Here is a 13,835-nt window from a genome sequence, read left to right as displayed (position 1 = left end):
CACTGGAAGGAAAAAATTTGTACAGGAAAATTATGGTCCAACTATGAACCAATACAATTTTTGGTAAAATTTTGAGCAATTAAGAGTATAAGAAAAGAGAATCTGTTGGACAGTTTCAACAAATTTAGTGGTATAGAATTACATTTTCTTCCTCTAAGGGGTCAGTCACATTAGTTGATTCTACAAGGATTGATCACATAAGCATAATTTTGTAAGCAAATGTATTGGTATTTTGATTTTTAGAATTGGCATATACAAATTGCTAAAGTTCCAAATAGAATTTTAGAACAGAAATCAGTGCTATAAACCATGACAGTGTGAAAGTAGCTCTATAGCTGGCAGAAGATGAAAAGTGGAGTAAGTTTAGGATGCTAATTTCCTTATCTTTCATCACACTTGAGTCCTTAGCCACTGCTAAATCATGGAGTTGAGGGGAAAGTGTTTGATTTAGGATTATTGAGGTAACCACCAAAACTAAACACAAATGGTTGCAAGTAGTCAGTCGTGGGGACTGTGACACTGGGTATGGTGGAAGACTTGCCTTTCATTTTTGTGTCATTTTGTACAGCTTGAATTTTTTCGTGTTTGTGTATTTATTCTGTATTAATGTATAAATTAAAAATTATTGTTTTTGATGCATGAAATCTAGGCATTTGATGATAGCTTTTTTGTCATTGTAATAGACTTAAAAATTGTTCTGCCATTAGTGGCCCATTAATCCATTGATGTGAACAGAGGGATATTAACGTTATTAGACAGTCTTTGTGAAGAGCACTGTATAAGGGTATGTCATTTAAATCTTGCAACCTTTTGTGATAAGGAGGTTTCTCCATTTTACAAATAACACTAACCGAGTGCTTAGAGCGTTTAAGTGACTTCTTCCTCAAGGTCACATTGCTGTTAAGTGAGCGGTAGGGATTTGAACCCAAGTTTTCCAAGTCTTTGTGTTTTTTCTACTGTGTAAGATACAATTTCTGAAATTTGGCCTTCACTCTTATCACGTGTTTACTCTTGCATTTGCCTAAAAATACTGCAGGTGGTATTGATATAAAAGCACTGTGCTTAGCTGCTGCGGATTGTACCGTGACAAAGGATTACAAATCTGGTGTTCCTCCTTTCTCAGCCCACTTAGAATTTTGTTGGAGATGTATACCTACGAGTTAACTTTATGTAAAGAGATCAATAAAATTGGTATCTGTAGGAAACTGATTAGGAAAAAAGAACACAGAAATTACCAGTATCAGGAATGAGAAGTAACATTACTGCAGACTTTAAAAGGATAATAAGGAAATATTAGGAACAATTTTATGCCAATAAGTTGGACAATTTAGATGAAATGAACAAATTTTTTGAAAGATACAAAGCTACCAGACTCACTTAAGAAGAAATAAATAATTGCTTAGCCCTGTACCTGTGAACTTGTAGCGAAAACTCCCACAATAATGACACCGGTTCCAGATGTCTTCACGGTTAATTCTACAAAACTGTTTAAGGAAGAAATAATATCGAGTCTACACAAACACTTCTGTAAAATGGTTTTATTCTATGAGGCCAGCATTACCCTGATACTCAAACCAGAAAAAGACATTACAATAGAACTGTAGAGTAATATCCCTGAGGAATGAATATATATATATATATATAAATGAAAATTTAGCAAATCAAATCCAAGAGTATATTTGAAGGATAAGTACATCATGGCCTAGTGGGGTTTATTCCAGGTCTGCAGGGTTAATTTAACACCTGAAAATAATCTCTGTAGTTCACCGTTACCATAACAGACTTTTTAAAAAATGCCATATGATAATTTCAATAGATATTTTGAAAAATTGACAAAATCCATTTCTGGTAAAAGTTCTTAAGCACCCTAGGAATAGAAGGAGACTTCCTCAACCTGATAAGGAGCATCTATAAAAAACTCTACAGGGACATCCCTGGTTGCGCAGTGGATAAGATTTTGCACTCCCAATGTAGGGGGCCTGGTTTCGATCCCTGGTCAGGGAACTAGATCCCACATGCATGCCGCAAGTAAGAGTTCGCATGCCACAACTAAGGAACCCAAGTGCCGCAACTAAGGAACCCGTGAGCCACAACTAAGACTCGTCACAACCAAATAAATAAACAAATATTATAACGCAAACAAAAACAAAAAACAAAAAACACCTCTACAGCCAACGTACTAATGGTGCTGAGTGCTTTTCCCCAGAGATTAGGAGTGAGGAATATTGTCCTCTTTCATCATGTCTGTTTAACATCATACATTCTAGCCAGTGCAGTAAGGCATGAAAAAGAAAATGCATCCAGGTTGGAAAGGAAGAAATAAAATTGGCTTTTTCATAGATAGGGAAATTCTAGGGAATCTACAAAAAAGCTACTAGGACTGTAAGTTAGTTTAGTGAGGTTACAGCATACAACAATATCAGTATACAGTGTATTTGTATATATACCAATGAACAACTGGACATTGGAGTTAAAAATACCATTTAAAGAACATACAAAGAAATGAAATGCTTAAGGATAAGTTGCAAAAAAAAACCCCACTTTATACTAAAAAGTGCTTAGAGCACTTTAAAAGATCTAAGTAAATGGAGAGGTACACAGTTTTCATGCATCAGAGGACTCTGTTGGTAAGATACAGTTTTCCTCAGATTGATTTATAAATTTGATGCTGTTCCAATCAAAACCTCAACAGGCTTCTTCTGGTAGAAATTGGCGAGTTGTTTCTAAAATTTATATGGAAAACAAAGGACTTAGAATAGTCCTTTAATAAACAACTTTGATAAAGAACATAGTTGATAGACTTAGACTACCTGATTTTAAGACTTACTATAAAGCTGATGTAATTGGGATAAAGAAAAAGACATTCACATACCTCATTCTATTGCACTTGGCTTTATTGTGCTTTGCAGATACTGCAGTTTTTATAGATTGAAGGTTTGTGGCAATCTGGCGTCCAGCAAGTCTGTTGGCACCGTTTTTTCCAGCAACATATGCTCCCTTCATGTCTTTGTGTTGTAGTTCGGTAATTCTCACAATATTTCAAACTTTTTCATTATAATTACACTTGTTTTGGTGATCCTTGATCAGTGACCTCTGATGTTACTAATGTAATTGTTTTGAGGCTCTAGGAATTGCACTGATATAAGATGGCAAATTTAATAAATGTTGTGTGTGTTCTGACTACTCTGGCTACTGGCTATTTCCCATCTCTCTCCCTCTCCTTGACCTCCCTATTCTCTGAGACACAACAATATTGAAATTAGGCCGATTAATAACCCTACAATGGCATCTAAGTTTTCAGGTGAAAGGAAGAGTCTTACATTTCTCATTTTAAATCAAAGTTGGAAATGATTAAGCTTAGTGATGAGGGCATGTCAAAAGCTGAGATGGGCTGAAAGCTAGGCCGCTTGCACCAGTTAGCCAAGTTGTGAATGCAAAGGAAAAGTTCTTGAAGGAAATTAAAAATGCTACTCCAGTGAACACATGAATAATAAGAAATCGAAACAGTCTTATTGCTGACATTCAGAAAGTTTAAGTGGTTTGAATAGAATATCAAACCAGTCACAACATTCCCTTAAGCCAAAGCCTAATCCAGAGCAAGGCCCTAACTCAATTCTATGAAGGCTGCTGAGAGAGGTGAAGAAGCTGCAGAAGAAAAGTTTGAAGCTAGCTGTGCTGTGCTTGGTTCTTGAGGTTTATGGAAAGAGGCTGTCTCAATAACATAAAAGTGCAAGGAGAAGCAGCAAGTGCTGATATAGAAGCTGCAGCAAGTTATCCAGATCTATCTCACATAATTAATGAAGGTTGCTACACTAAACTACAGATTTTCAATGTAGGCAAAACAGCGTTATGAAGGAAGAAGATGCCATCTAATACAATTCTTTTAGTTTTTGCATCACGTATTTTGATGGTCTGCCATCAGGTGTGTAAATGTTTGTGATAGTTTCTTCTGGATGGATTCAACCTTTTATTAATATATAATGTCCTTCTTTGTCCCTTGCAACCTTTTTTGATTTAATGTTTACTTTGTCTGATCTTGGTGTAGCCATCCCTGTTCTCTTTTAGTTATTACTTACATGGAATATCATTTTCCATCCTTTCACTTTCAACCTGTTTGTATCTTTGGCTCTCAAGTGAGTCTCTTGTACACTCGAGGGTATAGTTGGATCATGTGTTTTTTTAATCAATTCTGCCAATCTTTCTTTTGATAGGAGAATTTAATCTATTTACATTTAAAATAATTATTGATAATAAGGAGGGACTTCTGTCATTGTGCTGTTTGTTTTCTATATGCCTTAAAACTCTTTAGTTCCTCATTTCCTGCATTACTGTATTATTTTGTGTTTAGTTGTTATTTTGTTGTGAAATGTTTAAATTTTTTCCTTATTTCCTTTATGGGTATTCTATAGCTATTTTTTTGTGGTTACCATAGGGGTTACATTTACCATCCTGAAGTTATAGCATTCTAATTTGAATTTATACCAACTTAACTTGAATAACATAGAAAAACTCTTCTCCTTTATAGCTATGTTTCCATACCTTTTGGTTGTTGATGTCACAGTATTACATATTTATACATTGTGTGCTCAAAAACATAAATAATTTTTTAAAGTGCCTTAATTCTTTTTTTTTTTTTTTTTTGCGATATGCGGGCCTCTCACTGTTGTGGCCTATCCCGTTGCGGAGCAACAGGCTCCGGACGCGCAGGCTCAGCGGCCATGGCTCACGGGCCCAGCTGCTCCGCGGCATGTGGGATCTTCCTGGACCAGGGCACGAACCCGTGTCCCCTGCATCGGCAGGCGGACTCTCAACCACTGTGCCACCAGGGAAGCCCAGTGCCTTAATTCTTAAATTATGTAGAAAACAAGATTTGGAGTTATAAACTAAAAATACAGTAATACTAACTTTCATAGTAATGATTTTTTCCCTTTAAATGTATTACTCTCTCAAATCCTGTAGAAAATGGAAAGTGCAGTTACAAACCATTGTTATAATAATACTGGCTTTTATAATTGCCCATGTATTTGCCTGTAGTGAGATCTTTTATTTTTCCATATAAGTTTGAATTATTGTCTAGTGTCCTTTCATTTCACCTTGCAGAACTCCCTTGAATATTTTTTGCAGGCAGGTTTAATGGTCATGAACTACCTCAGCTTTTGTTTATCTGAGAATTTCTTAATTTCTCCCTCACTATTGAAGGACAGTTTTGCCACATACAGGATTTTAGCAGTTTGAGTAGATCAGCTCACTGTCTGGTGGCTTCCAAAGTTTCAGATGAGTAATCTGCTCATATTTCTATTGAGGATCCCTTGTGATGATTCGTTTCTCTCTTGCTGCTTGTCTTTCTCTTTTGAAAGTTTGATTATAATACGTCTCAGTGTGGGTCTCTGTGAGTTCATCTTGGAATTTGTTGGGCTTTCTGGATGTTTATATTCATGTCTTTCCTTGAAGTTTGAAAGTTTTCAACTGTTATTTCTTCAGATGTTCTCTCTGCCCATTTCTTTTTCTCTTGTCTCTCTGGAATGCCTGTGATGCCTATATTGGTCCACTTGATGGTATCACACAGGTCCTTAGGCTCTGTTCACTTGTCTTTAATCTCTTTTATTCCTGTTCCTCAGACTCCATGATTTGCATTGTCCGATCTTCAGGTTCACTTATTCTTTCTTTTGCCTGTTCAAATCTGTCTGAATCCCTCTAGTTAATTTTTCATTTTAGTTACTGTACTTTCCAGCTCCAGGATTGCTTTTTGGTTTCCTTCAGGTTTTATGTCTCTTTATCAGTATTTCCATTTTACTTACACATTGTTTTCTTGACTTTCTCCACATCTTCCTTTATTTTTTTGAGTATCTTTAAGACAGTTGTTTTTAAAGTCTTTGGTATATCTGTCATTAGGTCCTTTTCAGGGACAGTTTGTTGATTTATTTTTTTCCTTTGAATTGGCCATACTTTCTTGTTTCTTTGTATGCCTTGTGATGTTTTGTGGAACACTGGACATTTGAGTCTAATAATGTGGTAACTCTGGAAATCAGATTCTCCTTCCTCAGGGTTTTGTGTTTGTTTTGTTATTTTGATTGTTGTAGGCTGTCTTTTTGCCAAGGATCCGCCTGAGGTGTAAACTTAAGGTATTCTCAGGTCTTTTCTGAGCCTTTCATTGGGCATGCGTAGTCACTTTCTGATTTTCCTCATACATGCAGGGTTTTGGTTTTTTTGTTCTGTTTTGTTTTTTGTTTTTTTAGTGTTCTAGTCTTTAGTGTCTGGCTCCCAAAAAGGGGAAAAAGTGAAAAATGAAGAGGAGAAAAGGGTGCTGTCCATTTAAATCCCCTGGAAGTTACTTAAGACAAAGGGGTAACGCCTTGCAATAGTGTGAGGAGCTTCAGCAGCAGTGGCTTCCTGCCTCTTTGTCTGCACCTCTGTTGCCAGAAGCAGCAGTCAGAACAGAGATCCCTGATATTTGGAAGACAAGGTCCTTTCTGCTCACCCTGGCTCCCACTGTGTGTAAGCTGCTCCAGGAACACATGCCCAGCTGCCTGCCAGGTGACAGGAGGGATGAAGAATGGGTAGCTGCTATTGTGCCAAGAGCTGAAATTGAACACAAAATTTACTGTCCAGGTCTTTCCCTGGAAGTTGTAAGCCTTCAGCAGACTCCAGAGTTTCAAAATACATCAGACAGATTCTGTCAGTACAGTTGTTGTTCAGATTTGGAGTTATATATGCGGTGCTGCCTACTCCACTATCTTCCCAGAAACCTCTCAATATCCATTCTTAAATTAAAAAGCAAAAAGCCAAAAAGCTGTTAGCAAGCAAAATTGAATATTGTAATGGTGCTCCTTCTCTTTTTCATCTGTAATTTCATTGCAATCCTAATCAAAATCTTGACAGCTTTTTATGTGAAGCTTGAAAAGCTGATTCCAAAATTTATGTGAAAATGCAAGGACCTAGAAATAGCCAGGAGGGATGTTGAACATCTCATTTATAATTGGAAATGCAAACTACATCCACAGCAAGATTCCACTACATGCCTGCCAGAATGGTTATAACAAAAATCCTCTGATAATATCAACTCTTGATAAATGGGAACTCTCGTGCACTGCTAATGGGAATGTAAATTGGTATAACCACTTTGGAAAGTAGTTTGACAGTACCTACTGAAATTGGTGATTCACATGCCCTTGATCTAGCAGTTTGACTCCTAAGTAACCAGCAGAACTGCGGTCTACAACAATGTTTATGGCACCATGACGCAGAGTAACTAAAATCTGAAAACAAACCCAGATACCTAATAGCAGTAGAATGAATAAATAATAGTATGAATAATCAGTGGAGTAGTATACCACAGTAAATATAAATGAATTATGTTCAACAGCATGTAGATGCATTTTACAGATATGTGTGTGAGAAGAAAAAAAGCTACGCAAAGAACACATCTCTGTAATCATGCTTTAAAGATTTCAAAAGTAGGCAAAATTATTATTATTATTATATTTTTTAACATCTTTATTGGAGTATAATTGCTTTACAATGGTGCATTAGTTTCTGCTTTATAACAAAGTGAATCAGCTATACATATACATATATCCCCATATCTCCTCCCTCTTGCGTCTCCCTCCCATCCTCCCTATCCCACCCCTCTAGGTGGTCACAAAGCACTGAGCTGATCTCCCTGTGCTATGCAGCTGCTTCCCACTAGCTATCTGTTTTACATTTGGTAGTGTATTTATGTCCATGCTACTCTCTCACTTCGTCCCAGCTTACCCTTCCCCCTCCCCAGGTCCTCAAGTCCATTCTCTACGTCTGCGTTTTTATTCCTGTCCTGCTCCTAGGTTCTTCAGAACCTTTTTTTTTTGTTTTTTGTTTTTTTAGATTCCATATATATGTGTTAGCATACAGTATTTTTCTCTTTCTGACTTACTTCAGTCTGTGTGGCAGACTCTAGGTCCATCCACCTCACTACAAATTACTCAGTTTCGTTTCTTTTTATGGCTGAGTAATATTCCATTGTATATATGTGCCACATCTTCTTTATCCATTCACCTGTCGATGGACACTTAGGTTGCTTCCATGTCCTGGCTATTGTAAATAGAGCTGCAGTGAACATTGTGGTACATGACTCTTTTTGAATTATGGTTTTCTCAGGGTATATGCCCAGTAGTGGGATAGCTGGGTCATATGGTAGTTCTATTTTTAGTTTTTTAAAGAACCTCCATACTGTTTTCCATAGTGGCTGTATCAATTTACATTCCCACCAACATTGCAAGAGGGTTCCCTTTTCTCCACACCCTCTCCAGCATTTATTGTTTGTAGAATTTTTGATGATGGCCGGTCTGACTGGTATGAGGTGATACCTCATTGTAGTTTTGATTTGCATTTCTCTAATGATTAGTGATGTTTAGCATCCTTTTCATGTGTTTGTTGGCAATCTGTATGTCTTCTTTGGAGAAATGCCTATTTAGGTCTTCTTCCCATTTTTGGATTGGGTTGTTTGTTTTTTTGATATTGAGCTGCATGAGCTGCTTGTAAATTTTGGAGATTAATCCTTAGTCAGTTGCTTTATTTGCAAACATTTTCTCCCATTCTGAGGGTTGTCTTTTCATCTTGTTTATGTTTTCCTTTGCTGTGCAAAAGCTTTTAAGTTTCATTAGGTCCCATTTGTTTATTTTTGTTTTTATTTCCATTTCTCTAGGAGGCGAGTCAAAAAGGATCTTGCTGTGATTTATGTCATAAGAGTGTTCTACCTATGTTTTCCTCTGAGAGTTTTATAGTGTCTGGCCTTACATTTAGGTCTTTAATCCATTTTGAGTTTATTTTTGTGTATGGTGTTAGGGAGTGTTCTAATTTCATTCTTTTACATGTAGCTGTCCAGTTTTCCCAGCACCACTTATTGAAGAGGCTTTTCTCCATTGTATATTTTTGCCTCCTTTTTCAAAAATAAGGTGACCATATGTGTGTGAATTTATATCTGGGCTTTCTATCGTGTTCCATTGATCTTTATTTCTGTTTTTGTGCCAGTACCATACTGTCTTGATTACTGTAGTATAGTCCAAAAGCAGGCAAAATTAAGCTATGATGTTTAGGTGTGATGCTTGGTGTTAAAAAAGGAAAGCAGGGAGGTGGCTGTCATGTAAGTGAGTCCCTTGTGGGAAGGATTATGACTGAGAAAAGCATGCAAAGGCTTCTGGGGTTTATGGCAGTATTTCATTTCTTAATCTGTAGAGTGTTTATATGGTTGTACAATATATTTGTTAATATGTATTAAGGTGTATATACATTGTTTCTGCACTTTATGGGTATTATATTTCACAATAAAAAGGTTGAAAATGGGGCTTCCCTGGTGGTGCAGTGGTTGAGAGTCTGCCTGCCGATGCAGGGGACACGGGTTCGTGCCCCGGTCCAGGAAGATCCCACATGCCTTGGAGCGGCTAGGCCCGTGAGCCATGGCTGCTGAGCCTGCGCGTCTGGGGCCTGTGCTCCGCAACGGGAGCGGCCACAACAATGAGAGGCCCACGTATAGCAAAAAAAAAAAAAAAATGTTGAAAATGTCTTCAAAATAAGAGGGAGATGAATATAGTATGCTGATTATTAGCACAGCAGTTTTCTCGGACTTGCATGTCTAACACTTCGTTTATGGAGCAAGTATGTTGGGCACTGCTAGGAGTGAGAGGAGTTAAGATATAGATAATTAGTTTCTAAGTCCATCTGTAAAAGGTTACTGTCAGTTTGATGAAACAGGTATATGGTAATCATGTAGATATATATTTATGGTAATTTTAAGTGCCACAATAACAAAAGTGCCATGTGTTTTAAGTGTCATGAACAAAAGACTTATCGAGAACACAGAAGACAGAGTGATAACGCTAGGGAACCTCGGGAAGATAGTGTATTTTAGAAGGCATTTGAATTGAAATGAGGGGATATTAATTCTTTCTTGAAACAGGTTTCTGTGAATATATGCTACTCTGGTTCTCCCCTTATCCTGCCTTTGCTAGTAGCTCCCTTTATCTGGGTTTCAGATGAAGGGGTACGAGTATCTCTAGTGTATTGTGAGGGGAGCAGAGAAGTGCTCTATCTTGTATTCCAGGCTGTGTAAAGGAATCAAGTGGACAGCGGGCTAATGTAGTGTGAGGAAGTGGACTGTTGTTTTGGCCCTTGTGTGGAGCTGTCCATTTTCATGGCTTCAGGTGTAGTCTCTGCCAATGACAGTCCTAATTTTTATTGCTTATCCTACTTGGCTATGTTGCTGTCACTCCCATCTTACATGTCCTAAACAGAACTCAATTCAGTAGGTTTTGTGAACTCTCCTATTTATTGGAACCACCATTTTCCCTCCTATCCACAATTGAAACTTTAGAGTTGTCTTTGATTCTCTATGAGGAATTAGGATGTTTTCAGACATTTTAAGAGGGTTTCTTCTGAAGTATTGTATATTTAGGAGCTATTATTTTCAAAAGAAAAAAAGATGAGAAGGGTTCTTTACTTATTATAATCATTAGTTTATGGAGGCTTAGAAAATCGTTGAAACATGATTAAGAGAGGTAAGACAATAGTACTTGACCTGTCTGAAGGCTTTTATATTTGTAGTAGAATTAATATGTGTGTGAAATAATTCGTAAAACTAGACAATAAAGCTTTAACCAAATGAGTGGTAGAGGCTCTATATACACCACCTTCATTGTAAGGTCGTCCCTGGTTACCCTTTTATTATTGTTATTATTACTTTTAAGAGTTTTTTTTTTGATGTGGACCTTTTTTTTTTAAGTCTTTATTTGTTACAGTATTGCTTCTGTTTTATGTTTTGGGGTTTTTTTTGGCCATGAGGCATGTGGGATCATAGTTCCCTGACCAGGGATTGAACCTGCACCCCCTGCATTGGAAGGCAAAGTCTTAACCACTGGACTGCCAGGGAAGTCTCCCTGGTTACCCTTTTCAAAATTGCAACACTCCCCCTCAAAATACATACTCCCTAAACATACTGTTTACTTCTCTCTGCTTTGTTTTTTTCTCGTAAGCACTTATCAAAATCCAACATATTTTCATTATTTGTCTTGTTTATTGCCTGCCTTACCCTCTTCCCTCCAATTTAAATGTAAGCTCCATAAAGGCAGGGGTTTTTGTCAGTTTTGTTCATTACTGTATCTACAAAGTCTGATACATAGTGAACATTTAAATATTTGAATACACGAATGAATACTAGGGTTTAACCAGCCTTTGTGAATTATGTGATAAATAAGCTAAGTTATAAAAGTTGGTTAACAGAGACTGCTAAGTAACTAATTAATTGGCCCAATCACATTCTAGCTCTGAAGGTTTTTTCCTCCCTATTTTAAGTCTTTATTCAGTATTTTGTGGTTATGCTCTGAATGATGTTAGCCTTAGAAGACTTTTGGGCAAAATTGTTCTTTACTAGTTGGGTCTTAATGTTCAGAGCAGATGTACTTCTTATGAAATCAGGTAGCGGTTTGGATACTGCTTTGTTATAAAAGATTAAGTGTCTGATTAAGTGTCAGTTGCTGTGTAGTCACATTTTATGTGACTTTAGGCATAGATTTTGGGTCTTTGGTTCAGAGTCAGCTACATCCTCTCAGAGCACTGACTATTGAAATTCAAAAAACAAGGTTTGCTTCTCTGTCTTCTTGATGGGATTGGGCAGTTTGCTTTAAGAATAAAGCCAGCAGCCTATTAACCTAGATCCTCCATTTAATTTGGTTAAATAATCAATGCATATTTTCCTTTCTGTAGAACTTGTTGATAGTATGATTTCATCTCAGTCAGGTTTCATTGCTTTTGTATTAAATGTATTTTTGCTCCTGTGCTGAGTTCAGGCTAACTTTTGAATACAATTTGTCATCAGAAGGCAACAGTAACAGCTCTGGAGCCAGATTGACTGGGTTTGATCCTGCTTTTGCCTCTTACTGATGGACTTGCCTGAACCTCAGCTTCTGCAAAATGGGAATAATAATACCTCAAGGACTATTGTTACAGTTACATGATTTAAAACATATGAAGTGCTTAGAGTCTGTACATAGTAAGGGTCAATAAATATTTGTTATTTGTAAAATTTAAAACTGTAGTATAGAATGATTACCTTTCCAAGATACTAGAGGAAGTCTCTTCTGACCATGTTAAATATAATAGCATCTCCTGTTAACTCTTCATCCTTTATTTACCCAGCTATATTGTTCAACGGTGCTCTTTTTACTTGATACTATATGTTTATTAGTTTGTTTTCTCCTATGGATTATAAACTCTGTGAAGGCAAGAACTTTGTTTTAGTCATAGCTGTTTTCACTCTAGTGTCTAAAACAGTATCTGATTTATAATAGGTATTCAACAAATATTTGGTTAATAGATGAATGAATTAAGGTGCATGAGGGCAACTAAAGGTTTTCTTAGGGGGCGTCTGTTTGATTATTTTAATGAGTTGGTGCTTTTTATGAGGGAGCGTATTTTGTTTTGGCAATGCCGCAGTGAACTTTTGTTGCCAAAGGCATCTAACAATCTTACCCTTCTTTTTGTTAAGCTATATGTGAAACAGAGCCTGAACAGCCTGTTCGACATTACCCATTATGGGTGAAAGTAGAAGGTGAAGTAGATCCAGAGCCAGTTTATATCCCAACGCCTTCTGTCATTGAGCCTATGAAACCATTGTTGTTGCCTCAGCCAGAAGTTTTATCTACTACTGTAAAGGGCAAACTGCTCACTGGAATTAAACCTGCAAGGGCATATACTCCCAAACCCAATCCTGTGGTAAGCTTGGTGTTAACATCTTCTTTTGAAAGTTACAAAAATCATTTGTAAAGTTGATGGGTTTCAACCAGATTTTTGGTTTGTATTCTGTGAATCATGGTGCTTTCAGGTAATATGTCTGCAAGCCATTTCCCTTTCTGATTTAGTCAGTTTAATTGATGGCACTTTAAAAAATGTCATTAAAATAGAGTGAATAGTAGTATGGTTGACCCTTGAGCAGTACAGGGGTTAAGAGTGTGGACCCTCTGTGCAGTCAAAAGTCTGCATATAACGTTACATTTAACCCTCTGTGTCCATAATTCTGCATGTGTGGATCCAGCCAACCGAGGATCATGTAGTACTGTAGTATTTACTGTTGACGAAAAGGTGTGTAAGTGGACCTGTGCAGGATTACTGTAATTCTTAAAGATAGCCAAATCTCTCTTTAGAAGGATCATATAAAGATGGGCCTTTTTTTTTTTTAAACATGACTTGCAAAAGGTACTCTTATTCCTGTAGTATAGAATATTGAGTGATTAAGATGTATGTAGTACACGTTATTAGAAAAGCATTAGGAAGAAGGCTTAAAAAATAACTGTGATCTTTTTAAAGCAAATTTCTTTATATACAGTAAAGTTCAAGATTTAAAATAACATTTGCATGACCAGGTGAAGATGATAGGTAAAAGAGCTGATGCTTCTCTTGTGTTAATAGCTTAAGCATATCTGATTATTAATAAATCCATTTCAGTCTTTACAGTCCATTAAATTGAAGAAGATCTTTTAGTGCAGTGCTACTCAGTGTGGTCTTGTACAGTGCTGATCTATAACTGTTTGTTATTAGTCTGTGATGAAATAAGTATAGAAAATGAGAGTAGATGTTGAGAAACTTTTGCTACAAGTTGATAGAGAAATTTTTATCTATTAAATCTAATACTGAAAAACCTGGCCTTTGTTTTTCTGGTAATTTATTTTACAAAAGTTTCAGTCTGTGTGTGACAGGTAATTAAGAAACTTATCCTTCACTGCAGATAATTTGAGAAGCACTGCTCTGGTGTGCTGAATTTTCTTGAAAGAGAACCAGATCCTTTCTAACTGCCCCAAGATTCAGCACAT

At 36.8% G+C, this 13,835-nt stretch overlaps 1 protein-coding gene across 15 annotated transcripts in view; it reads left to right on the top strand.

Annotated features, from left to right (window-relative positions):
• MGA (MAX dimerization protein MGA) overlaps positions 1 to 13,835 on the top strand; it is a 155,675-nt gene that overhangs the window by 112,119 nt on the left and 29,721 nt on the right. For all 15 annotated transcript variants that reach the window (XM_022587399.2, XM_089905020.1, XM_089904997.1 and 12 more), the window contains exon 10: positions 12,515 to 12,741. In XM_022587399.2, coding sequence (XP_022443107.2) covers positions 12,515 to 12,741 — 227 coding nt within the window. The remainder of the gene's footprint in view (positions 1 to 12,514; positions 12,742 to 13,835) is intronic.

This window comes from Delphinapterus leucas, chromosome 2 (assembly GCF_059928025.1).
Source record: "Delphinapterus leucas isolate spDelLeu-1000000601 "Yukka" chromosome 2, BTC_Dleu_Yukka2, whole genome shotgun sequence".
Taxonomy (NCBI): Eukaryota; Metazoa; Chordata; class Mammalia; order Artiodactyla; family Monodontidae; genus Delphinapterus; species Delphinapterus leucas.
The sequence above is the reverse complement of the archived record's forward strand: the minus strand, read 5'-3'. Positions and strand labels throughout refer to the sequence as shown.